Here is a 26,543-nt window from a genome sequence, read left to right on the forward strand (position 1 = left end):
CAAGAATGTTAGTGCCTGCTCACAACACAGAAAGAGAAAACCAGGTACCATGTGCCTTTTGATGAAGAAAACAACAGCCATCTGTGAATAAGTCCCCAGAACTTCAAACCTAAACCTGATTAAGCCTAGATCCAACCGCCAATTTGTAGGAAAATTCAGACTAAGGAAAATTCCACAACAAATTTGTTGTCTTCAACAAATCAATTGTAAAGAAAAAAAAAGATCAAAGAATACCTATTGATTAAAAGAGACTAGGGGCCCCTGGATGGCTCAGCCGGTTAAGTGTCTGACTTCGGCTCAGGTCATGATCTCGCAGTTTGTGAGTTCTAGCCCTACGTCAGGCTGTGTGCTGACAGCTCAGAGCCTGGAGCCTGCTTTGGATTGTGTATCTCCCTCTTTCTCTGTTCCTCCTCCACTCACACTCTGTCTCTCTCTTTCTCAAAAATAAATAAGGATTAAGAATTTTTGGGAAAGAACTTTTGGGGAAAAAGAATGTATATATATGGAGAGACTATACAAAGAGACTATGTGTATGTATTTATAGATATAAATATAGATTTTAATGTTTATTTATTTTTGACAGACAGAGAGTGAGCGAGCAGAGGAGGGGCAGAGAGAGGGAGATAGAGGATCCGAAATGGGCTCTGCATGGACAGCACACAGTGGGACACGGGGCTCCATCTCACGAGCCAGGAGATCATGACCTGAGCTGACCTAAGTCAGATGCCTAACCAACTGAGCCACCCAGGTGCCCCTAGATATGTTTTTATAGTATTTATGGATGTATGTTTGGGTGATAAAACTGCAAAGGAATTCTAAGGACATGATTACTGTAAAGATTAGAAGGTGGTTATTTTGGTGGGGGGGGGGAGGGAGAGCTGGGATTGTTTGGGGCAGGGGCTCCTGGAGAGCTTATGGGATGTCTGAGAAGATTCCTCTCATGGAGGGGATGGAGGTTATAGGGTGTTAGTCAGGGACGATTCATTTCTTTTAAGCTGTTTCCTCTATTTTTACATCAAAATTTGGTTTTGCTGTTTTTGTTTTGTTTTCAACTATGTTCGCAAACTTGGTGAAACAAGGAGGTTACAATCTGTCTCAGTGCTGCCACATCAAGTCGCCTTGAGGAACTGCAGACTTCTCTCCGAAATTGCCCGGTGAGGTTTAAAAATGATTGAAATCCATTTTTTCCAGGTAATTGACTTAACTTTTTTAATTCATGAGAGAAATGCATACAAACGGTAACTATTCCGAGAGTGTAGAAGAATATAAAATGGGATATTGCCAATTTCTTTTCCCTCATCTGTAACCTCCCCACCTCCCATTCCGTAGAAACTTTTACCTTCTACTTTGTAAAAAAACATCATTGTGTCTGTTTCTTAATTTAGAAAGAACCAATTGTTTCCTTATTATAAAAAATGAGACGTTTATTGTCATTTGCACCAGCTCTCCGATCCTCTCCACTTCCTGATTTTTGTTAACTTTATTTCTTCTAGAAATAAAAGTGAACACCCTTTATGCCTTAAAATATTACATTAAGACTTTGAATCTTGATTTATCCCTTTTAGAGAGTATTTACTCTGAAATGAAGTTGAGAACATTAGTGATTCCACTTATATTCCTACTCACCTTCACTTCCCTCCCACTTTTTGATAATTTATTAATTTTCCATTGTCGTGGTGAATAATAGATACATCTTCCGTATGTGTCACTTGGTTGATTCAAAAAGCTAAAGGGTAAAAGCAACATCTTCAATAAGGTTATGTAAATATCAATGAGGACACAACAAAAATCACATGAATGGACTCAAAGGGAAAAATAACCACAAACTTCTTTTACTTGGTTTCTTTTTTGCCTATTTCAAGTTCTGTATCAGCACATATAAGCCAAATGTTCTCACAATGAGTGGTTTCATGTTTTGTTTTCCTACAATATTTTTCTCATATGTCTGTATTAGCTCCTAGAATGCTACATTTACATAGCTGTCCATCCACAAGCCAAATGGTTTTAACTTATTTTGCTGTGTGTGACAGACTTGAGTATAAAGTGAAAGCTGTGGACATTTTCCCCAAATGTACTTGTAATACAAAATTTTGAATATAATTTCAGGAGTTTTATGGGCCTCCCCCTGGGTCCCAAAGTAAAAACTTCTGTTCTAAACAGTGGATGCTTGTGTGGATCTTGTTTTATTTTTTTATTTCTAGCACCTGACTGTCCCAGATGGCAGCCAATAAATATATTTGGGTAAATATTAAATGAACCAATTATTCCGAGTTTTTCACGGGGGGAATAGTTTTCATGTTATAAAGGTTACTTTTAAGCTCTTAAATAGAAGAGCTTAGGGGCGCCTGGCTGGCTCAGTCCGTTGAGCATGCGACTCTTGATGTCGGGGTTATGAGTTCGAGCCCCACAGTGGGTGTGGAAATTATTTGAAAATAAAATCTTAAAAATAAATAAAATAGAAGAGGTTAGTTTCATTTCTCGTTTCTATTTTGTAGAATCTACTTTGTGACATAAACCAAAGATACTTGGAGGTGGCTTTAAAAATTACCCGATTTTGGGGGGAGCCTGGCTGGCTCAGTCAGTGGAGCATGTGACTCTTGATCTTGGGGTCCTGAGTTTGAGTCCCACTTTGGTATAGAGATTACTTACAAATAAGATCTTTTTACAAGAAATTTGAATTTTTAATGGTATCTATGCTGATATATTCAGGGATGAAATATATTGATGTCTGCAACTTTGACATGTATCAAAATGGAGGATATATTGAACAGATTTTTATGTAATAGAGCAACTATAGGGAAATGTTCACTGTAGAATCTAGAAAGTGGGCATGTGGGTGTTCATTGTACAACTCTTTAAACTTTTTCTAAATGTTTGAAAATTTTCATAAGTTGGAAAAAGTGATTTGCTTAAGCAGAGGTACATTCAATGTTAGATCTTGTAAGGCATAAATAGACATGAATCTTTTCTTCTGTTTGCAGAGCTCTTTGAAGAATCTGAATAATTCCCAGGGTACACTCTGAACCGGCACACAAAGCTTCTTTTGGTAGAAAACAATTTTATTAACTGGGCAATTTATCAAATACAAGTTAGGGCAAAACGTGTAATTACTACACTGAAAATGTGACCCAGTCATTTAGGTAGATTTCAGAAGAGATGTGCACGAAAGAGGAGATAGAAGCAATGGTTTTGTGGTTGTAACGTCATTGGTCCTTGCTGAAGTGTTTTCTGACTGCAAACGTGGTAGACTAGTCTATTTCCGTATTCCCCATTAGAGGAATATAATAAGCAAATGTTTGCCCTCTCCCATTCCTTAGAAACACATCATGATGTGTGGAAGGGGTGGAAGCGGTTACGGAGACAGTCTGTGCGGTGGACAGGCGCAGCAGTCACGGTGCTTGGGTCTGGATCCCACCTAGACTAGCACTAGGACATGGAAAACCATCTCTCCACCATAGAGCTGTTGTGCCCTAAAGTGGAACAGCAGCAGCTGATCTATTATCATCACCTGACAAGTCATAATTATGGCTTGACATAATGAAGCCGCACCAGTTGTTTCAAAGTCTTTTCCGTCTGAAATTCCGCGGTGAGGTCTGAAACAGATGCCCCAGCTCGCATCAGCACCCTTTTCGAACACCCGAGACCACTTGGGAACCTAACACCTGAAGCCCACGCAAACTCCTCCGCCCCTAGCAAACTGGCCATCCTGCGCATGTGCGGGCGTGCGCGCTAGCCCCGCCTTCCTGTGGTGCATGGCCTGTTCCATTCCTGAGGGATGTTGACAGTTGCGGAAAACTTGGAGGCCTAGGCCCGGAAGTACAGGTGCGTTACTAGTATTTCCAGCCTCTCAGTGCAGGAGTGATCACTTGCGGTTATGCTACGTTTACCCCGACGCCTGCGACGGGCTCGTGAAAGTTCGCACCGGCTCCGCCGGACCTCCCCCCTCACCTGGGAACGTTAGGGCTGGCCGGCGTGACGGCCAGGTACGGAAGCCTGGAGGGCCCCGCCCACCCCGAGAGGCCCCGCCCCGCCCCGCCTCTCTGAGACCCGCAGATCTCCCACCCCGCGGCGACGCCGGGCAGCTCCTCCTGGTCTCCGCCCCGCCGGCCGGGGCCGCGGGGGACGTCAGCGCTGCCAGCGTGGAAACCGCGGCGGGGCGCGGGAGGCGGAAGTAGTTCCCGGACCTCGGGGCCATTCTCTGGCTCCACCGGCCGCCTCAGCCATGGACGCGTCCCTGGAGAAGGTCTGTACTCGGGCTGAGGGGCGGCACTGCGGCCCGGCGCCTCCGCCTCCGGGGCGACTGTTTCCCGGTCGCGAGCTGCCATTGTGACCTGGGAGGGGACTGGGGGGCTAACTGCCCCTGCCTGAGGGGGTGGGGGCGGCTGGCCGCGAGGACGCCCGGTCGGGCGCTCGCGGCTCAGGCCTGGTCACGGCAAGGGGCCGGAAATCCCGCGGGTCCCCGTGGGCCGAGAGAGGCGGCGCCGGTTCTGCCGGGAGCCCACTGCGGGTGCCGCGACGCCGACCTTGGGGCCTGCCCGAGCTCGGCTCAGCCTTCCGGCTGACGGAGCTAACAGCTTGCGACCCCAGAAGAGCCTGGACAGCACCCCCGGCGTTTTCAGACCCAAGTGCAAGCCTGTAGGTTTTCTCTGGGTCTCCCAAGTTAGCGCAGGGGTGGGGGTGGGGGTGGGGGGCGGGTAATGTTAAAGCAGTGGTTTTCCAACTTCAGCGTGACTAGGAATCACCTGGGGCCCTTGGTAAACACCCAGATTTTCGGCCCTGGGTGGGGAACCTCGTGGGGGCGGGCCGGGGATCTGCTTGTTTAACAAGTTCCCCCACGTGAGTCCGGCGCTGTAGTTTGTGAAGACCCCCGAGGTCCGGGAGGGGTGCGTTTTCTCTGGATTGTGATTTGCCTTTTGGGGATTGCTGCTGTTCCGCAGCTTGTCACCCCCTCCCCCCTTTTCGTGTCCAGGGGGGACCCCCGCGTCAGTCTGAAATCCACTGGTAGCAGCTCTCTCCTCTAGTTTGTCTTGGGGAGGCAGCAGCGTGAGGATGCACCTGGCCGGTTGCTCTGGCGAGGGAAATGGATGCTGGTTGTCCCGGATTTAGGGCTTGTAAATGAGAACCGGAGCTTGGATGCCTGGCTTCAGAACCTGACATTTTGCCCGCCCTCGAAGCCCTTCTCCGTCTTCAAGCTTGGGAGTCTGCCTGTGCAGACCCGATTGTTGTTATTATTTGCACGTGTAGAATTCGGGAGCAAGGCCTTTTTTTTTTTTTTTTTTGCACATGTAGAATTCCGGAGCAATGCCAGTGTTTTAAGATTGCCTTCTTTTCATCTTGAACTGGGAGCAGTAATATGCTGGGTCGTTTTTCGGTGCGGCAGCTGCTGTAGATTTGTTCCCTTGCCGCTGGAAAGTCGAAGGAAGCAGTTGTACCAGCTGGGCCAGGTGTCTTCATGGGCACGCAGAAGCCCCCCCCCCCCCCCCCCCGTCGTGTCGCATAGATGGGGCGGAAGGCAATTAAGAAAAGGATTGTATGTTTTTAGCGTTAACCTGTTTTTCTGGCGACGGATAAAGTCTTCCCAGGCTTTTGATGAGTACAGTGTCTGCCTTGTGGTACGTGGAGTTCCAGGCCAGATCAGCGATTCGTTCCCCGGGGGGGCAGTTGGCGGCTTGTCTGGAGATGTGTCTGATGGTCACAACCAGTGGGGTCGGGAGGTGCGGCGGTTGCCGAGTGTGTAGAGCCCGAGGCCGCACCGCTGTTGTGTGCATAGACAGCCTCCGCGGCAGAGAAAACTCTGCTCGAAATGTTAGTGGTGCTGAGGCTGGGAAGTCCTGGTCTGGGTCCTGTGTGTGACACCCACAGCCGGCCCTGAAGTCGTGCTGAGATGATCCCTTCAGTGATGTTTCCTGTCTGGTTTCATACGCCAGGAGGGCTCTGTGTCTGTTCAGTGAGAAACCTAGGGAACTGGGGTGATCTCTCCTTCAAGAATAGTTTTTTTATAGGCAAATCTGCAAAAAAGAGTGGGTCAGAATCCTGCTTGAGATACTGCTTTCCTGGCGTTTGATTAGTAGAGGACACTGGTCTCTCCCTGTAACAGCGGGTGATGAAGACCTCAGTCTCCCCAGATGAAGATGGGAAGAGGCACTGAGAGCCGGGGAGTGCTGGGGCTGGAGCACGGGCAGAAATGGCAGTGATCCGTCAGGAATTCAGAAGGTGTGGGCCAGAAGGTTCCGCCTCAGGCCTGTATGGAAATTCTGAATGTAAGTGTTTCAGAACCAGGACTGTGTCTTATTCTTATATTCCCTGAAGCGGCGGAGGGCCGCATACGTGATGAGCAATTTCTACTGGTGCTAAGTGGGCAGAAAAAAGAATTCCTGTAACACGAATGTTGAATAGGATTTTAGGTTGAGAAAAACAGTTTGAATCAACGTAGAAACATTGAATTGCGTCTATTATTCCTGCTTCTTTGAGGAATAGACTGGGGCAAAATTCTACACTGCTAATATGAATATGAGAACTATTTGAGCCATTCTGAATGATCCCATTTAAACCGATCCTTGCATAATTTATACTGGCTACAGAAACCATGACGTTATTTGATTCCCATTCTCTCATTTCAAGTAACTGCTCTCTCTAAAGTGTAGTATGCTGTCATCATTTAGGAGAATCAGGCACTGAGTTCCCTTTGGTCCGGATGTGATTCTGTAACGCGTGCTTTTTCTTTAGATGATATGTGGGTGGGAGACCTGGGACCACAGAGCCGCGCAGCAGTGTCCGTCGTCTCTGAACTTAGGTCTGAGAAACCAGATAGGTCAGTGAAGGGGCAAGGAATTTAAACTAGAAGAGTAGGTATGGGAGCCTCAGCACCCCAGTACCGTACGTCCCGCTCATAAGGAACAAGGCCCCGTCACATAGTGTTTACTCAGCTTAATAGTCAAGTAAAAAAAAAAAAATGCCACAGGAAGGAATTATTCTGATGCCTTAGATCTTACGAAGTTAACACACCTACATACATTTTTTAAGCAGAAATGTGCTACTTTTAACTTGTACCACAGTCCAGACCTTTCCCTGTTGCTTGGAAAAGCTCATTCTTCCTGCGGATTGTGTTTAGACAGAGTGTACTGCAATTTATTTGCATTTACTCTAATTCCAGCCCTGAGTAGACTGGAAGCAGAGTGCCTCGCCCTCAGCACCGCTTGCCTTGTGGGCCCGCCCATTCTCCGTTGTGAGAGGCCGTCCTGTGGGCTGTGTGTTTCAGCAGCATCCCTGGCCTCTGCCCGAGCACTTCCCGCAGCGTGACAGCCACAGTCTCCCCGGGAAGCAGTGGCTCCCTGGGGCCCTGCTGTCCAGTACAGCAGCCACTAGCCACCTCCGGCTACTTAACCTTAAATTTCGATTAATTAAGATAAAATGAAATCTAAACTGGAGTTCTTCGGTCCGCACAGTTGAAGTGCTCAGTCACAGCGTGGCTTGTGGCCAGACTACCCGACGGTGTCGATGTAGAACATTTCCGTGGCCACACACCACTCTAGAGAGGGGCTCATTTATTTGTCCTGTGTCAAATTCTTGTCTCTGAAAGAGGCAGCTCTGACCCTGGGTCTGATCTAAATAATTAACCCAACCCATTATTTTTTCTTGTACTCATTCTGAGCACAAGTCACCCCCTCCCCCTTGGACCTGATTTTGGAAATTCTTTCATCTCACTGCTCATAAGCTTACAAGGAGCAGTAGGAGCATGACTGGAGCATTCCTGGTTATTACTGACGAATACTACCAGCAACTCTATCCTGTTTTTTATTTTAAAAGCTCACTAAAGGAATCCCAGTTAGCCACATTTGAAATAACCATTTTCTGTGGTCTGATTTGGTAGATCTTACATAGAAAAGGAGCCAGGAGAGGATAGCCTATACTTTTAGCACTCATTTAAAGCTGATCCCTATATCATCATCATGTGAGGGTTTTGCATACAGGTGCAAGGTGGCTAAAGCGGTAGATGATTATCAAATACCGGGTGTCAGGGAAAACGTGGTACAAAGTCCCCGATCCTAAACATTTATAGCCTCAGTGATTTTTTTATTTATTCAGGATCACGGAGGTAGTCCGTGCAGAGCCGTTGGAAGTTCCCCATTCCAGTGTGGGTTTCGCCATGTCTAGGATTGTGAGTTGTGATGATAGATAGGGCTTGCTTGAGTTTAATGTCAGCTCTTTTTACTAAAGCACAACCTGCTTTGATTTATAATTTTTATTGAAGGCCAACTGTGGTCAGAGCCCAGTGCTGAGAGAAACACAAGGTAAATCAGATGGGATCCTTGCAGGAGATTACGTTCTGGTGGGGGGCAAATCCTTATATAACAGGGAGGGGTAAAAAGTATCAAATTAAGGAAAAAATGGGGAATGCATGGAGTGACCAGGAAAGATTTTTGTGTAAGGGATTCTTTCAGTAGAATATTTAGTTTAGAATCGTAGCTTTTCTAGAGTGTTTTAGAAATATAAATTGTGGATGCCTACTTTATTATATGATTGTGCCTCATATTATTGCTGGTAGAATATAAATTAAGGGAAAGGAAATCTGCTTCATATTTTGAAGTTAGACATAAAAAATATGCTTCCAGTCAAGTATCCATAATATGAAATCGCTTTTTTGTAAGCAGTATTCAAAATTAAAATATTCATTATTTTAAATTTATTATTTATTTAATTTCTGTCATTGCAGTCGTTTTTGCTTTATTAAATGTGAAGTATTTAGTTATCTGAAAGTTGGGTAGCCTTTGAGGTCTAGCCTGGGATCCCATCCCCGTTTTATTTCTGTGGAAAATGCATTCTGAGTTTCAAATGACTGAGAGAGGAGTATGCTTTTCTAACATAACCTTCTTCCTGTATTCAGAAAAGCAGAAACAGCAAAATAAAGCCTCCACTTTAAAATGCAACTCCATGACATTGAACATTTTAACTGCAGTGAGCTGCTCAGGATCCTAGTGAGACTGGACATTGTATTAGGTGGAATCCTGTGAAATGTAATTTTGTGCATTAAAAACATTTGAGGGTGGCTGGGTGGCTTAGGTCACGACCTCATGGTTCCTGAGATCAAGTCCCAAGTTGGGCTCTGCACTGACAGTTAGGATTCTCTCTCCCCCCTCTCCCCACCCCTCCCCCTCCTGTGCTCTCTCTCAAAATAAATAAATAAACATTAAAAAAAAAAGACGGGCACCTGAGTGGCTCAGTCAGTTAAGCATCTGACTTCAGCTCAAGGTCATGATCTCATAGTTGGTGAGTTTGAGTCCTACATCAGGTGAGCTCATGCCCTGCTTAAGGTGAGCTCCACTTCTCTCTCTCTCTGTCTCTCTCTCTGTCTCTCCTTCTCTTTCTCACTCTCTTCCCCCTCCCCTTCCTCTGCCTCCCTCTCTCTCTGCCCTTATAGGATTCTGTCCCCCCCCCCACTTGCGCCCTCTCTCTCAATAAGTTAAAGTAAAATCAATCAATATTAAAAAAACAGTTGAGCATTGGCACTTTCACACAGTTCAGCTCGAAAGGTCTGAAGACACATAGATACAAAGGCTTCAGAACTGACGGGTTCCTTTCCTCAAAAAGATAAGGCCAGCAACATTAATCCTACAGAGTTCCAATTCAGTGTGGGACAGAAGGACACTGGTGAGGATATGGGTATCTTTGTGTTTCTGATTCCATCTCCAATGAGTCCTAGGACACACATATCTCAGTGAAAGACTTACATTTTCCAGTGACTATAGCCTGTTTTTCTTAAAGCAGTTTTTGTGTTCTGGAATAAGCGTGTGATTCCAGATAAACTAGTAAATGTAGAAATAGAGCTTGGCTGATGTGCAGGGATTTTCCATCTGTGTAGTTGTTAGGAAATATTTATTCATGATACAAAGTCTGAGTGAATGGCTTCTTTAGATTAGTGGTCTCTGGGAATACAGTCTTAGAAACTTAGACTTGGAGCCCTGTCTGCATGCTCTGGCTTTTGTTTTGTTTTGTTTAACCCTCTGCATACTTGTGTGACAGGTTTGAGCTGATGCTGCCTCCTTATCTCTACCGGATTTTTACCTCTTACCTCTCTGCCATGCATTTTTGCCCCTTCTTTTCCCCCGTGTGTTCTTTTCTGCCTCTCTTCTTGACCAATTGGTGAAATTAAATACTAATGCCCTATTCAATATTTGCCTATCCTTCTTCAACTAGGAATATTATGCTACTTAACGAGCCAGTGATTGCAGTGTACTTCATGTTCTCCCAGACACACTCAAGCATAGAGTCCGTGATAGTTAAAAATAAGATGTTCCAGGAGTATCTAGTTCTTAGATAATAGTGCCTCGTTCTTTTTTTTTTCTAATTTTTTTTATTAATGTTTTTTATTTATTTCTAGGAGAGAGAGAGAAAGAGAGACAGCGTGAACAGGGGAGGGTCAGAGAGAGAGGGAGTCACAGACTCTGAAACAGGCTCCAGGCTCTGAGCTGGCAGTCAGCACAGAGCCCGACGCGGGGCCCACGAACCGCGAGATCATGACCTAAGCCAAAGTCGGACGCTTAACCGACTAAGCCACCCAGGCGCCCCAGTAGTGCCTCGTTCTTAATGAAAAACTTGTCTTTAAAAATCAGGCCAAAGTATTTACAAGTGTAGAAATTGAGATTACAGAAAGGTAAGCCGGGTTTGCAGGGCCCTATATCAATATCCCAGAATATTCCTGTCATTTTCTCTTGACATTGACCTGAAAGGAACAGTTGCTGCTGTGTTCTGGCTGCTTCTCAGAGATGCGCTGTATTTGGGGTACTTGGGGAACTAGAGCTGGACAGCAGGCACTGTTTCTCTTTTCACTGGGGAGGAAATTCAGTGATTTTGAGAGTTGACAGTTGCATGATTATCACTGTCTGGGAATAACCTTGTTGAGAAGGCTTGGAAGGCCACAGTAGTGGGTATGTTAGAAACACAGTGTTTTGGAGTTTTCTCTGATCACTTTGATTGGTTGAAGGAAGGTGGTGATTTTTATGTCTAATGCGTATGTTGTAAACGAGCATTTGGTGACACCACAGTCTCCTGTCCAGTACGAACAGCTGGTGGTCTCGCGTGCCTCAGTTTGTCTTTGTTAATAACCCTAGAACACTCCCCGATTGTGAATGTTCCTCTCCTGAAAAACTTTGTTGAAACTACAGTATCATTTGCTTCTATTGATGAATGTTGTGATTTATATATTTTTAAATTACATTTTAGACTACTTTTTTCCCCCTCTTTTCTGGGGGCTGCTTCTCCTTAAAGTGTTAGCTCTGTGTTTCCCAAATAGCAGTTATTCGTGTACCATTTTTGAATTTTGCCACTTCACTGTACCACTTGCACTTATTTGCTTAGTGTTTCTTTCTTTTTTAATGTTTATTTTTGAGACAGAGCATGAGCAGGAGAGGGGCAGAGAGAGAGAGAGACAGAGTCACAGAATCTGAAGCAGGCTCCAGGCTCTGAGCTGTCATCAAAGAGCCTGATTTGGGGCCGAACCCACAAGCCATGAGATCATGACCTGAGCCGAAGTCAGATGCTTAACCGACTGAGCCACCCTGGTGCCCCTGCTTAGTATTTCTTTTAAATTGACTTGAAGTCCCTTTACCTACCTTTTTAAGATTGAGGGACAGTTTATATGCAGTAAAATTACCCACTTTAATGCTACAGTTTCAGTTTTGACACGTATATACAGAGATATAACCACCAGCATGATCAAGACACAGGACATTTGCATCTCCCTAAGAAGTTCCCTGTGCCTCTTTACAGTGGATCCCAGCTCTGCTTTTTGTTCCCATAATCTGCCCTCCACTTTATTTTTAACTTAGATTTTGCTAAACAGTAGGGTCTATGAATTCAGAGTTTGAGGCCTTATTTTTTCCCCCAATTCACATGAAAGTAAATACGTAATTTTTGTCACACTTGGTTCAACTGAAGAAAGTGTATATAAGAGCTCGTTTAAGCATTCTTGAAAGCTGAGAACATTAAAAAAAAATTTTTAGGTCTATTCATTTACTTTGAGAGAGAGGTGCATGGGTAGGGGAGGGGCAAAGAGAGAGGAAGAGAGAGAATCCCAAGCAGGCTCTGCACTGCCAGCACAGAGCCCAGCGCAGGGCTTGAACTCAGGAAACTGTGAGGTCATGACCTGAGCCACAACCAGGAGTCAGATGCTTAACCACTGAGCCACCCAAGTACCCTGAAAGCTGAGAACATATTAAAAGTGACTGTAAAGCAGTAGTTCCCAAAATATTATGCCTTAGGATTATTATTATTCTACTGCAGTTTCCACTTTCAAAAGGTTATTATGAACAACTTCTTAGTAAATAAACTTTATTAACAAATTATCGTTTATCTGATTATTTATAATTGCCAACATCCATCCTGCATGTGGGGTGTCAAATCAATGTAGCAGGTCATGACCAGTTTTTGAAAAATGAAATCAAACAAAATAATAAATACAATATATACCAAATAAGGGTGGGAATAGTACCAGTGCTGCTTTATACTGAGTTGATACAATTCTAGCCAAAAGCAAAAATAAGTGATTTTTTTTCATTAATCTGTGCAGCTCTCTTCCCGATAAATTTAGAATTTCCTACTAGCTTTTTGAAAACTCAAGAATTACTCCCCAACTTCCTTTACTGTCTTACCTTGCATTTCACTCTTGACTTTTTTTCTCCGTTTAAATTGTGAGAACTTCAGTTGGTGATACTTGTGAACATTACAAGTGTATTCTTTCTTCTTCTGATAGTGGCAGGATATTTTAATACTCCACACTGCAAGTGCTGAAAATCGCCTAGTATAAAAATGGCTCTCAAGAAAAATGCTCATAAAATGATGAATGGTCTAGCCTGTTTTACACACTGAGCTGTTTCAGTTCCATGACAATCATTGCAAACAATTGAGTGGTTCTTCTTAGGAGCCCTGAGATTGCATTAAGCCCTACCACGCATCTATGTTCGATATAATTGAAACAAAAATAATGAATCCACTTCATTACACAGCAGAATCAGCCCTAGCTGAGTGTAATTCATAAGCGCATAGTCTAATGACTGACAGTCTAATCGCTGCCTCTGAATCCTCAGTAATGAGTACTTGGGTTTCATGATTAGGTGTACACACTCTGTAAATGCTTTGTTGCACTATTTGGGTTTGTGATTTGTTTGTTTTTTTATTTTTTTTAATGTTTTTATTTTATTTTTGAGAGAGAGAGAAGAGAGCACTAGCGGGGGAGGGGCAGAGAGAGAGGGAGACGGAATCTGAAGCAGCTCCAGGCTCTGAGCTGTCAGCATGAGCCTGACGCGGGGCTCAAACTCAAGAACTGTGAGATCATGACCTGAGCTGAAGTGGGGACGCTTAACCGACAGAGCCACCCAGGCGCCCCATGGGTTTTTTTTTGTTTTTTTTTTTTAAAGTATGACTGCTGCAAGCCCCTAAGGCTGAGGGACCCAGGGTGAGAGGAGACCCTACAAGTCCTGCTCAGAGGCCTGAGTCGGCCCCCGCTCCCTTTCGTACAGAAGCATCTGAAGACACCATATTCCCATACTTCTTACCTGGACTGGCTCTTAAGGTCCAAAGGAAAGACCATGGAAAGAAAGGAAGCCGACTAAAGACCTCCGGCCTCAAAAGGGATGATGGGAATCTAATGATGATTTTGTTAACAGAGGGACGTATTTCCAGAAGTTGTTTCTGGAAAAAGATTCTCAGTCAGGTCGCTTGACTCAATATTTAAAGGAGGGAGGATGTATTCAGGTATGTTTATAGGTAGGAAAAGAAATCTGTTGTACCAGTACCTGCCCTTCAGGGGCACTACTTGCAAATTATCTGTTGTCTTTGATTTTACCTTATAACTCAAACAGCCATGACCACAGACATTTGCATGGGCTCCACTGGGTGGAATGATGATGTGAGCATTTTAGTGAAGGCCTGGTTTGCCCTGGACTGTCCCGGCTTATACCTGTTGTCATGGCTAAATTACTAATAGTGCTTCCTTTCACTCTTGAAAGTGCCCTAGTTTGGATGCTAAGTTTTTGGCCATGTAGTTGAGATTGTGAAATCTTACCAATAAGGAGAGTCTTCTGATACTCTTTTTATTTAATTATCTATTAATTATCTATTATTAACTATTAATCACACAAGGATCATCTTTAAGATGCCTTAGCTCTAACTATGACTTTTGAGTACAGGGCTTGCTCAAAATGTGAGTTGCTGTGTTTACTTATTTGATGAAATTGAGAAGCAGCATTGCCCAGTGATTACGAGCACTGGTTCTGGGGTAGAATAGGCCCTAAGGCACATGATCTGTGCCTTTGGGTGAGTCAGGAAGTAATACATTTACAGTGGTAAGTTAGCACAATGCCCGGAATATAGTAAGGAGTTTGGTAACTGTTAGTAATTATTAAGGATCATAGATCTTATTGAGCCCTTTTTCTGTGTTAGACTCTCTGTGCTTGGGGCTAAGGAATTTAAAAAAAAAAAAAAAAAAGGCCAGTTTTCCTAGGAACTTAGCACAGAATGCTGTTTTTCCTTCTCTAAAAATCTTGAAACAGTCTCCATCTAGATATCGATAATAAAAATATCTTTATACAACTCAATCTTCCTCTCATTGAGGAAGGTCTGTCTGTGTCTGTCTGATGCCCTTGCTGTTACTAACATTTACCACACAGCGGGCGCGTCTGGCCCTGTAACCGGTCTCGTCGGTGTGCAGTGTTAGTTAAGATAATCAAGGCTGCTCTCACTGGAAGCTTATGGACGCATGGATTTTAGTTTTAAGGAACCAGGTAACAAATACATGTTTTTCTTAGAGCATTCCTTGCCTGACAGAGCTTGATATTATTCTGCATCTGGCTAACATTTTCTCTTTTGGATTATCCAGTTAACACAACAGGCACTTGAGGGTCTGTGGCATTGGGGTCACATATATTCGCATTTAATTTACTGAAGCTTAACTGTATATGTTTATGACCCACCCACTTCCGGCCATGTGCTCCACCCCCAACTTCACTTCCTGAAAGAGAGGAGGAGCCAGAACAATTTAAACGTAAGCCACTCCTCTCAGTAAGCATGTGCTGGGTACAGAGACAGACTCCCACCAGAGACAGACTCCCACCCAGAACGTGAAGCTGCATTTCCCCCCTGCCTTTTGCCGTGTAAGCATCGCACTATCACATGTGAGTTCTGGTGTTGAAAATAAGTATTGTTCACAAGTAGTGAATTATAAACTGAGTCAACTATTTCGTCTGCTCTTAACTGAAAAATGTATTCTGATCCCGTCGGAAACGTTAGCTGTGTCGCCCTTAGAGCCAGTATGTTGATGCTCCGTATGCTGTGGCTTCCTAAGCGATGTCAGCAGTAACATGCCAGCCCAACAGTCAAGCTGACTGGAGACCTTTTATCCTACAAAAGCAATCAAAATGAGTGAGAGTCTGAATCACTGCCTTCAGCAAGCTTATAATCTAATTGGAGAGAATATGTGTACTGGAAAGATCATCTCGAAGACAAGTCACAGTAAAGGCCGTAAAGACTCCTAAGCAGCAGTTGCATGTTAGGATGGCCCCGGTTTCAAGTGTCCTGTTCCACTGTCCCCGTAAATATAGTTGTGTTTGTCAAGCAACAGGTTTCAGATTATTTGGCTTGGAAAAAATGGGATTCATATCTTTTTTTCTTTTTTTTTTAATTTTAGAGAGCACGCGTAAACAGGGGAGAGGGGCAGTGGGAAGGAGAGAGAGAATCTCACGTAGGCTCCACACTCAGCATGGAGCCTGATGTGGGGCTCAGTCCCGTGACCCTGGGATCATGATCTGAGCAGAAATCAAGAGTCCCCATCCAGGGGCCCCGTATTGATATCTCTAAAGAGAATATGAGAGAGTGAAATGGCTTTATCCATAAAAGTTTCTTAGAAGGACTGAATTGTGATTTAATAGCTGGAGAGAAAAAAGGCAGAAGGGCACTTCAGACATGGCAAGTGTTAAAGCATGAAACGTGGAGGTGTGGTGGATCAGGCAAAACTGTGTATCTTTTCATTTGGCCAGATGATTGGGGACATGCTGGAGTGTCACAGGAGATGAGAATAATAAGGAACGTGACCAGTAGACTGAGGAATTAAGATGAATTCTCTAGACCATTATCTGTTCCTCATGCTACTCATAATCATTAACAGAGAACACTGAGACCTTTTTAGATTGCATTCTAACCCATCTGTGACATTTAAGTTGTGGATTTTATTGTAAATACCAGGGTTGTTTTTTTTTTAAATTTTTTATAGTTTTTTATTTTTGAAACAGAGACAGAGCATAAGCGGGGGAGGGGCACAGAGAGAGAGACACACACAGGATCTCAAACAGGTTCCAGGCTCTGAGCTACCTGTACAGAACCCAACGCGGGGCTCAAACCCACGAACCGCGAGATCATGACCTGAGCTGAAGTCAGACGCTCAACCGACTGAGCCACCCAGGTGCCCCTGTAAATACCAGTTTTAAAATGATTTTTCTGTCTTGTGTAAAAATCATTTCGGTGATTATTTTATAATCCCTTTTGGGAGTCATTGTGATCTGATAGGAGCAGGAGCCAGGAAACCCGGGTTCTGGCACCACGCCATCATTTATTAGCTCTGTGACCTTAGGCCAGTCTCTTTACCTCTCAGAGGCCTAGTTTCTTCACTTATAAAATAGTAGACCAGAACTTGACATGTTATACTTTCTTTTTTTCTTTTCAATAATTTTTTCTATAGGTGAAACTTAAAGCTCTCATTGTTACCAAACAGATCTGATCTTCTTAATGGAGGGCAGGGAGCTGAAAGCCCCACCTTCCTGGGAGTCCTAAGACTCAGAAGAACACAAGTGGAAGATCCCTAGACCAGATGCCTAAGGTCTTTTCTAGAATTAACATTTTCTGTACTTATACTGATAGACTGAGTAGAATTTCTTTTTTTAATATATTTTTTTAACTTTTATTTTTGAGAAAGAGAGACAGAGCCTGAGTGGGAGAGGGGCAGAGAGAGAGGGAGACACAGAATCTGAAACAGGCTCCAGGCTCTGAGCTGTCAGCACAGAACCCGATGAGGCACTCAAACCCACGGACTTCGAGATCATGACCTGAGCCGAAGTTGGACACTCAACGAACTGAGCCGCCCAGGCGCCCCTAAGTAGAATTTCTTAAAAACAATTTTGAGAAGATACTGCAATACTGACTGTAATACAGCCTATTGTACATTTATTCCATATAATATATGATTAGGTGCAGTAGGAAATATGAAGAGAGCAGAGTGTAAATATGCTTAATGTACACTTGAAGAGTAAGAGGGGAACAAAAGAGAGCCTCTGTAACTATAACCCAACTCTTACAGAGATTCAAGACAACCAGTTTGTCTGCCTTAAGATTGCTAGGGAGATTAAGAAAAAGGAAAATGAGTTTAATTTTGTAAGATTAGAAAAAATTTTTATTTAGGGGCGCCTGGGGGGCTCAGTCAGGTAAGCGTCTCAGCTCATGATCTCACGGTTCGTGGGTTTGAGCCCAACATCGGGCTCTGTGCTGATAGCTCAGAGCCTGGGGCCTGCTTCAGATCCTGTGTCTCCTCTCTCTCTGACCCTCCCCTGCTCATGCTGTCTCTCTCTCTCTCTCTCTCTCTCTCTCTCATAAATAAATAAAACATTTCGGCTCAGTTCATGATCTCATGGGTTTGTGGGATCAAGCCCCACATTGAGCTCTGCACTGACAATGTAGAGCCTGCCTGGGATTCTTTCTCTCTCAAAATAAATGAACATGTAAAAAATATTATTTTAAAAAAACAAAAGGAAATGAGCTGAAAAGATACCCTCTGATGTGATGGCCGTCCTTCCAGCTCCCTTCTCCACAGGCGGTCACTGTGACCAGCTGGGCAAGCTTCCAGAGTGTATGGGATCACTCCCAGGTTTATGAGAGTATTCATTTCCAGTGGCTACTGTGACAAATGAGCACAAACTGGGAGGCCTAGAACAGCAGAAATGTGTTTTCCCAGAGTTCTGGAGGCCAGAAATTTGAAAGCTGTATCCCTGGGCTGAAAACAAGTTGTCGGCAGGGCCACACTCCGCCCAGAGGTCCTCAGGGAGGGTCCCTCCCATTCTTGACCCAGTTTATGTTGCCAGCTAGCACCCATTCCTTGGTTTGTGGCCCCATCACTCTAATTTTTGAGGCCAGCACCTCAAATTTTTTTCTACTCTGTCTTCACACAGCCTTCTTGGGTGTGTGTGTGTGTGTGTGTGTGTGTGTGTGTGTGTGTGTGTAGTCTCCCTCTCCTTCTCTCTCATCTGGATATATGTGTGACCACATTTAGAGCCCACCTGGACAATTCAGGGTAACCTTACCATCTCAAGACCCTTAACTTAATCACTTCTGCAAAGACTTTGCCATGTAAGGTAACATTCACAAGTTCCAGGGATTATGATGTGAATAGCTTGGGGGGGGGGGGGGCATTTATCAGCTTACTACAACAGTAAAACAAGTAGCGTACTGTACAGACTTTTCTGAACCTCACTTGTAAGAGTGTAAAACTGGAATAAACTAGCTTTAATTCAAGACTAGTTAAATGATGGTAATCCATGGAGTGGAATATGGTGTTACCACTGGGAATGAGGTGGATATACTACTGATATGGAGCTACACTCATGATAAAGCCAAAACAGCAAGTTGCAGGGGTACATATGTGTTAGGTGAGAACTTGGAAAGATACATGTCAAACTTGAGTGGCTTCCCTTAGGGAGTGGGACTTTTTTATGTTATATGTTTGTACTTTGGAATTTTTTTTTTAAGCTTTGTTTATTTCATTTGAGAGAGCGAGAGCACAAGCAGGAAAGGGGCAGAAAGAGAGAATCCCAGGACTCAAACCCATGAACTGTGAGATCCTGACCTGAGCCAAAATCAAGAGTCGAATGCTTCAGTGACTGAGCCATCCAGATGCCCCATACTTTGGAATTTCTAAATTAAATGTACTTCACAATGAATCTGTGTGTTTTATATTAAATCTAGAAGAAAATGGACTTGGATTTAATTTTTCTGGATGAATTATGTTGCAGAACTAATAAGGGATTATCACAATTTTAACCTTTTTTTTTTTTTTTTTTTTTACTTCCAGATAGCAGACCCTACATTAGCTGAGATGGGGAAGAACTTGAAGGAAGCCATGAAGATGCTGGAGCACAGTCAGAGGTGAGCGTGGGATACGAGGGACCTTATTAAACGTGTTTGTTCAGCCTGTTGTGAAGCTGGTGGCACCGGTTTCCTACTGGTAAAAACTCCTTTTGGTGCCAGAATGTCAATGCTTAGTTGAGCTTCACCTCACTTGAAAGATGGTGTTTGTCTTGGGTAGAAGGTACTTTGTAATTAAACGATTTTGAAATTGAAGGCAGGACTTAGAATTTTCAGTTCTGCCTGTTAAGAGTTTCATTTACTTAATATATTGATTGGAATCTATACTTACTATATATTTATGTCATCTAGGGCATCAGCTAACCAGGAAATGGGTTCAAGTGTCATTTTTTTTGTCTTCTTTTTCTGAGATTCAAACTGTACCCCAGATGGAGGGCTGGGGTGTTAGTGGTAGGGGAGAAGATGTGATAAATGTGCGTCAAATCCTGTATCAGTTACTAAGAGGTTATAGGCAACATCATCACCTGTTTGCATGTTCACATGTCAGCCATTTGGTAAGGTAGTTTTTTTAAATTTCCTTTAAATTAGAAGAACAGAGGAGGAAAATGGAAAGAAGCTGGTATCAGACATTCCGGGGCCTCTCCAAGGCAGGTAGGTGGCAATGAAGATACCTACTTTTCGTTAGGGTATGTGTTTTCTTTCAATCACGATTTGACAAACCATTGTTGGTTTATAATTGTGGCTCTAATGAGCGCAGAGCAGATTGAGAGCCGTGTGCCGTGTAGCGCCAGAGCACCGCGCTGCTGTCGGGTCTACCTGCTTTTTTCCCTTTCCCATTCAGGATCTAATTTAATATAGTTTCCCATTCGGGATCTAACAACCCCATGACTCAAAAGTGAATGCACAAATTTATAATTATAACTCAACGATCATGCTTCATCCTTGAAACCCCTAATCTGTTCAATAGACTGAGCTGTGTGGTGAGAGATACTGTAATTTGATAAGATTTATTATTTGTATAATAAAGCAAAATGAAAATGTCAACTTTGATCATTTGTTGGCAGAGTGATTTCTTTTTTTGGGGCAGCTAAACCCAATCTGTCAAGCATGTGTGGTTTAAGCTAGCAGGGAAAATATCAGAAAAACAAGTAGCCATGTAACTAAAATTTTCACAGGACGTTAGCACTCACCGTGGGCTTAAAGTCCCAGCCCAGCTTCCCTCAAACAAGCTTCTTTGGTTTTTCTTGTTTTATAACCAGGAAACTGCACATAAGTAAACAGGACAACTCCCTCAAATTGCCCTTTGGCCTGAGTTTGAACATATACGAGGTTGCAACAGGAAAGTGTGGAGGAAAGACACAGTGTGTCGTTAAGGGGCCTATCTGCCACACCCAGAGACTAGTATTTTGAGACAGGCACTCCTGTTTGTAGGCTGAATGCGGCTGATTTGAAGCCCTCTAGCTGTATGGTGGGTTCTTCGACGGAGAGCGGGAACCAAATCCTGTCGGTCCTCTCCACCCAGAGCTGCGGATGGCAATGAAAATGTTCTGTTAAGCCCACAGAAGTTTCCCTAGAAGAGATCTACCAAGAACGTCTGTAATGCTCAGATGGTCAGGAGCATTCACACTTAATATAGTAATGCCAGCATCTGAGATGGTGCTTGGCTAGACACAGCAGGAAACGTTTCTCATGCACTGATTGCATCCTCACGATTCTGTAACATAGGGGCTGAGTGGGTTTCAATAGCTTGCTCAAGGTCTCCTGGTGGGCACCCGCTCCCACATTGGCACTACACAGTGTCCAAGGACCAGAGCCCCTCTCACATGAAGGTCAGCACCTTGGCAAGGATGGGTTTGGGGCATTGTTTTGATGGTGCTGCTTTTTTAAAAGAGAACTTGTTATTAGTCAGTTCTCACTTGTTGATCCAGTCCCATTAATGGAATGATAAATTTCTACATTACAGTTACTACAGGTCGCCTTGCCATTGCTCACTAATTTAGCCATTTACATTCTTTCATGAGTTTTCAAATAGTCATGTAATAGGCATTTAATATCATACCTCGGGTGGAAGTAAATCTGTTTATACTGTGAGCAGATCTCTCATTTCCCTGCTTGAGGAAGAAGTAATAAATAATGCTTGAATTACATGTTCCAGTTGGTTAGAACAGACAGACAAGACTCCTATGTGGAGAAAACTAGGCATACCACTGTCATTGGAGTATTCTAGCTGCTTCTGTGATCTTGCAGTATCTTAAAAGGACTGTTTTGGTTCTTATAACATGCTTTTTAAATATTCTCCTTGGATTCAAATGAACAGGTAGAGCAATATTGCTAATGTGATACTGGTGAAATTTTCAGAACTCAGTCTCCTGTTTGGATAGAAGATTTAAAGATACGGTTATATTGAGAATTCCGTTAATGTGAGGTTTGGTTTCCTGTATCTCAGACACATTCTCCTCTAGCTCCTCAATTCAAAACAAAACAAAATAACACACAACTTACCAAAGCTGGTTTAAATGAAGGAAATAGAGTGGTGGGGAATGTGAGCTGTTTCCACCTGTCAACTCTCTTTTCATTCTGCAGTGGACAAGATATGGTGAGCATCCTCCAGCTAGTTCAGAATCTGATGCACGGAGATGAAGAGGAGGAGCCCCAGAGCCCCCGGTAATGGACATCATTGGCAGCTTCTCTCTGAAAGTACATGTGACCTTGACTTTGATAGTGACTGCATGTTTACAGGTTGCTGAATTAGAGAGCTGTGCTTTATTCACAGTTGCATGTGATACTAAAACAAGGTCCATTTTTTCTCTTTTCAGCGAGACATTCACTCTGCGTTGGGTAGGTTTATAAATTTCATAAAGGAAGGCATTTACGAAAACGAATCCCTGTAGTTTATATGGCATCGATTCTTAGAGAGGGCCTGCCAGAGGGACCAGAGAATGACTGCTGTGGGCGTTTCTGCTTCTGGTTGCCTCCGCTGCCATGCTGCTGCTTCTGACAGCTGATGGGTGCTGCAGCTGCATCTCTTGTTGGCTGGGCCCCGTTGTCTATGAATCTTCCATTTATTTTTATTCATCTAACTTCGCTCCCTACTTAGTTTCATGTTTAATTGTTTTAAATGTAATTTTTTTGGAATAAGTAAGTCATTCTCCTTTTTCAAATTTCAGAAGCTAAAAAGAGTACACAAAGGCAATGTTCAGTCAGCGACGTGATGGCATGTGTTAGCTGAATCCAGAGCTGGTGTAAATTCTAAAAAGACAGTGACCTTGAATGAAAAGGGGTATCTCCTTCATACTCTTCCTCCCCAGCTTCTTGTTCTCCTTAAAGCTAGATGGAGTTGCCGGCTTCTTGTGTACTCCGGACAGACACGCTGTGTGTATGTACACACATGCCAAGTGCCTCCACTCCCTCACTAGTACCCAAGTACTGTGTGTGGGGTGTGCACCTTGCTTTCTTCATCCGTGTCTCGGAGTCCATCATATACCAGGATGCAAGGAGTGCTCTCCTGTAAGAGCTATTTCATTTTACTTTGGTCAAATAAACCATGTTTTGTTTAACTAGTCTCCTGTTCATGTTTACTGTTGCAAACATTGCTGCAGCTGGTGACTTTGTACGTGTGTCGTCCGTCATACAAGCAAATGTTTCTGGAGATTAAAGCCCTAAAAGTGGGATTTCTGGGCCAGATAGGCTGTGTTTTTGTAATTTTGATAGCTACTGCCAACTTTCCCCTGGTGGAATTATGCCAGTTTACAGTCCCACCAGCGGTACATGAAAATATCTCCTTCCCCACACCTTTGCTTGCCCAAGGGTGTTTGTAAACTTAAGGACCATTGCCAGTCTGCAAGGTGAGAAATGATATTTCAACATAATTTGAGCTTGCATTTTTCTTATGAATCAGGTGAAGTGGCTTTTTTATGTTTTAAAACCCATTTATATTTTCTTTTCTATGAACTATCTCCTTTGCCCAGTATTTTACCCAATTTTTTGGCCTTCTTCTTATTGACTTACAGTTCTTTGTAAGAGACAGTAGTCCATTTTAATTATACAGAAAACATACCTGGTTTCCTTGACTTCGCTATACCGTTATAAATAGCTGTTGAATGCAGGGAATCTACTTCATGTAATGATTCTTTAAAAAAATTATTTTCTGCACATTTTGTGTCAGCTCTACACACCATAGTTCTTAGAGCAGGCATTTAATTTTTAAAAAGGGGGTGAGAAAACTATTCACAGCTTGTATATGTAGTAGATATTCAATAAAATCTTCCCCAGATCATCAGTACTTTTTATGCATTGAATTTTTAAAATTTATCTGGATTCCTGCCTTCTAGACCATTAGGAGGATTCCAAGTCTGACTAATTTCTGTGGAAATGCCGTTACCTCTAGGTTTTGTCTTATTCCTTTATTCATATTTTGACTAAAACTTTAATGTAATTGATTTTGATTAACAGAATCCAGAATATTGGAGAACAAGGTCACATAGCTTTGTTGGGGCATAGTCTGGGAGCTTACATTTCAACTCTGGACAAAGAGAAGCTTAGAAAACTCACAACTAGGATACTGTCAGACACTACTTTATGGCTGTGCAGGATTTTCAGGTAAGGACATATATGAGTTGGGTACAGACTGTTTCCTGGAGCTCTGCTGCCTGAGTCCATGTCAGCCTTTCCCCCTCCCTCTTGGAAGGGTTGCATATTTAAAAAAAAAAAAAAAAAAGCCTCTGCGTGTGTCAGTTTTCCTATCTGTTAAGTGGGGTTAATGTCTGTATCTGTTTCGCAGCACAGTTAGGAGGAATAAATGAGTGAAGGAATTAGCTTATGTCAAAAGCTGAGAACATAAGCATGTGTATTTTAGATAATGCCAGCAGTTCCTTTTAGGATTCCTACGTGGCACGTGTTGATAGAAGATAGAGCAGGAAATGGCTGCAGGTATTTTGAATCCAAGGATTAGCTTCTGCTTTAGTAGATAGAAGGTAAATGCTGCCATAAGGAAGTTGAGTGTGTTTTATGAAATTAAAATTTGCTTTATGCTGTGATACTGTTGGCATTAAGGAGTTACAGCAGGTAAGGATTCAGTAGAAGACAAGGACCAGTGGTATTTTGGGGTTTATGCTGTTACTTTTTTTTTTAATGTTTAATTTTGGAGGGGAGGGGGAGGGGGAAGGGACAGAAAGAGGGAGACAGAGGATCCGAAGTGGGGCTCGAACTCACGAGCCTTCAGAAACCATGACCTGAGCCGAAGTCAGCTACTTGACTGACCGAGCCACCTCGGTGTCCCCCGTGCTGTTACTTTTAAGGAAAAGGAATGTTTGCCTAACACTGGATGACTTAACTGGAGAGACTCCCTTTCAGATGTTGAGAAAAAGCTTGGTCCAGCAAAAGGTTAAGTTTGCCTAACTGCATCGCAAAGGAGAGATTTTCTTCTAATAAAAATCCACCACCTGTAACTGAAATTCTGTTCTTACTTTTCTAGAAGATTAAGGAAAAATAATTTCCCCCAGGCAGACAATCGTGAAAGCAAATATAGGCTGACTAGCAGTTTTCACATTTTTGGTTACTTTGGATGTCTTGGGGCTGAAGCTGCTAAGAACCTTGCCTGTGTTGTTATCCGGGGTCGGCCTTCTTGTCGAGCAAGCCGCCACTGTGCTCTCCAGCCTTTTCTGTACGTAAGGGACTCCTGTTCTCTACTGCTTTTTCTTCATAGTTTCTGCTCCTTACGGAGTTGAGTGTGGACAAAGGGCGATTGCCTCCGTTCTTTATAACCTCCAGCGGTAAGGTGTGGTCAGCCGTCTAGGATTAGGGCATCCCTATCTCCTTTGCTGCTCTAGGTGACAGTTCCTAGATTAAGAGAAGAATTACTCCCAAAACTGTAAAATGAGGATGTAAAACCAGAGTTAACCAGAGACAAGAACATACTGATAGATGACTGTCTCTTAACAGGTATGAAAACGGCTGTGCTTATTTCCACGAAGAAGAAAGAGAAGGACTGGCAAAGATCTGTAGGCTTGCTCTGCACTCTCGTTATGAAGACTTTGTAGTGGATGGCTTCAATGTGCTGTATAACAAGAAACCTGTTATATACCTTAGTGCTGCTGCGAGGCCTGGCCTGGGCCAGTACCTTTGTAATCAGGTAACGTGGGATAAGGTGGACATTTTAAAGAAATTGTGTTCCGTTCTATTTATGAAATTTTATAAAGTGCACAGGCCCATTTCTTTAACTGCACTTCTTTTCAAATGAAAAGAAACAATGTGCTTGTTTTGTCATTATAAGAAAATATATAAATGCATATTAGTGAATTTTCAGAGCTACCTATATCTTGTTTAGTTGCCCAGAGGCAACCACAGTCAACATTTTTCCCCCAGACTTTAATCAAAGAGCGCAGATGTGTTTTTACATGGTTATGTTTGACTTATTCACTTGGTGTTATAACAGGTGCATATCCTATTTTAACAGTTCTTCAAAGTACAGTCTATTTTTAATATCTTCATAATACTCCTCAAGTCACTGTATAGTGTTTTAACCAACTGTTTCCCTTTCGGACAATTAAAGCATTTGCGTTCTTTTGTTTTTTATGACCATTTTCAGGAAGTGCCCTTTGCATAGTGTTGTTAGGACATCTTTGTGCATATAGCTTTTTCTGCATTTAGAAATTTCTATATTTAGAAAGTATTATCTAGATTATATTCTGTAGATAGATTCTCAGAGTCCATCTAGAATTACTAGATCAAAGAGGATTACCGTTTTTGAAGCTCATGGGACACACGTAGCCCAATTAGGGGGCTACAAAAAAATGTTCAGTCTCTTGGCTGAGAATGTTTTATTTTAGTTTTGTTTTTGGGTTTGTGTTTTTTGTTCTTTGAGAGAGAGCGAGCGAGCACAGGACACTAAGCAGGGGGAGAACATCGCGGGGTGGGGGAAAGAGAATTCAAAGAAGGCTCAGTGCTGTCAGTGTGGAGCCCAACATGGGGTTCAAACCCCCAAACCATAAGATCTGACCTGAGCCGAAATCAAGAATCAGATGCTTAACCAAGTGAGCTACCCAGGCGCCCCGTGAGGGTTTGTCTTTTGTAAGATGGAGGAGTCCTGTGGAGATAAATGAGGGAGACTCAGGGACTTCAGCTGGTGGTGAGCTGTGGTCACTGGCAGCGGGAAATGACGTCCTCTTTTTGAGTGTGTACAGGATGAGATTTATAACATCCTTAGAGAAACCTGGAACAAAGTACTTACTGAGTACCCACTACAGGCCAGGTTCTTTTGGACCCAAAGCTGCCTTGGCATAGCAGTCCCATCTTCGAAAGCTGTGGGGGGGTGCACCCGGCTGGCTCAAGCAGAAGAACATGCAACTGACTTTTGATCTTGAGGTTGTGAGTTCAAGTCCCATGTTGGGCGTAGAGCTTACATTTTTAAATTTTTTTAAAATGTT

General features: G+C 43.2%; 1 protein-coding gene and 1 non-coding gene across 5 annotated transcripts in view; both read left to right on the plus strand.

Annotated features, from left to right (window-relative positions):
- Positions 1-4,047: 4,047 nt before the first annotated feature.
- Positions 4,048-26,543, plus strand: part of PDXDC1 (pyridoxal dependent decarboxylase domain containing 1) — a 53,965-nt gene continuing 31,469 nt past the window's right edge. For 2 of the 4 annotated variants that reach the window (XM_039233633.1, XM_039233631.1), the window contains exons 1-6: positions 4,048-4,243; positions 19,106-19,179; positions 19,708-19,770; positions 21,703-21,783; positions 23,572-23,718; positions 25,060-25,249. In XM_039233633.1, the coding sequence (XP_039089564.1) occupies positions 4,223-4,243; positions 19,106-19,179; positions 19,708-19,770; positions 21,703-21,783; positions 23,572-23,718; positions 25,060-25,249 (576 nt within the window). In that variant the 5' untranslated portion in view covers positions 4,048-4,222. Of the gene's footprint in view, positions 4,244-4,426; positions 4,636-6,165; positions 6,261-19,105; positions 19,180-19,707; positions 19,771-21,702; positions 21,784-23,571; positions 23,719-25,059; positions 25,250-26,543 lie in introns of those variants that run through there. The other 2 variants (XM_039233634.1, XM_039233632.1) reach the window with 2 other exon arrangements.
- Positions 22,318-22,387, plus strand: LOC120232746. Its single transcript, XR_005528638.1, has one exon. It is a non-coding gene; the product is annotated as a small nucleolar RNA SNORD45 (small nucleolar RNA).

Source organism: Hyaena hyaena, unplaced genomic scaffold, assembly GCF_003009895.1.
Source record: "Hyaena hyaena isolate Hyena2069 unplaced genomic scaffold, ASM300989v1 scaffold_76, whole genome shotgun sequence".
Lineage (NCBI taxonomy): Eukaryota > Metazoa > Chordata > Mammalia > Carnivora > Hyaenidae > Hyaena > Hyaena hyaena.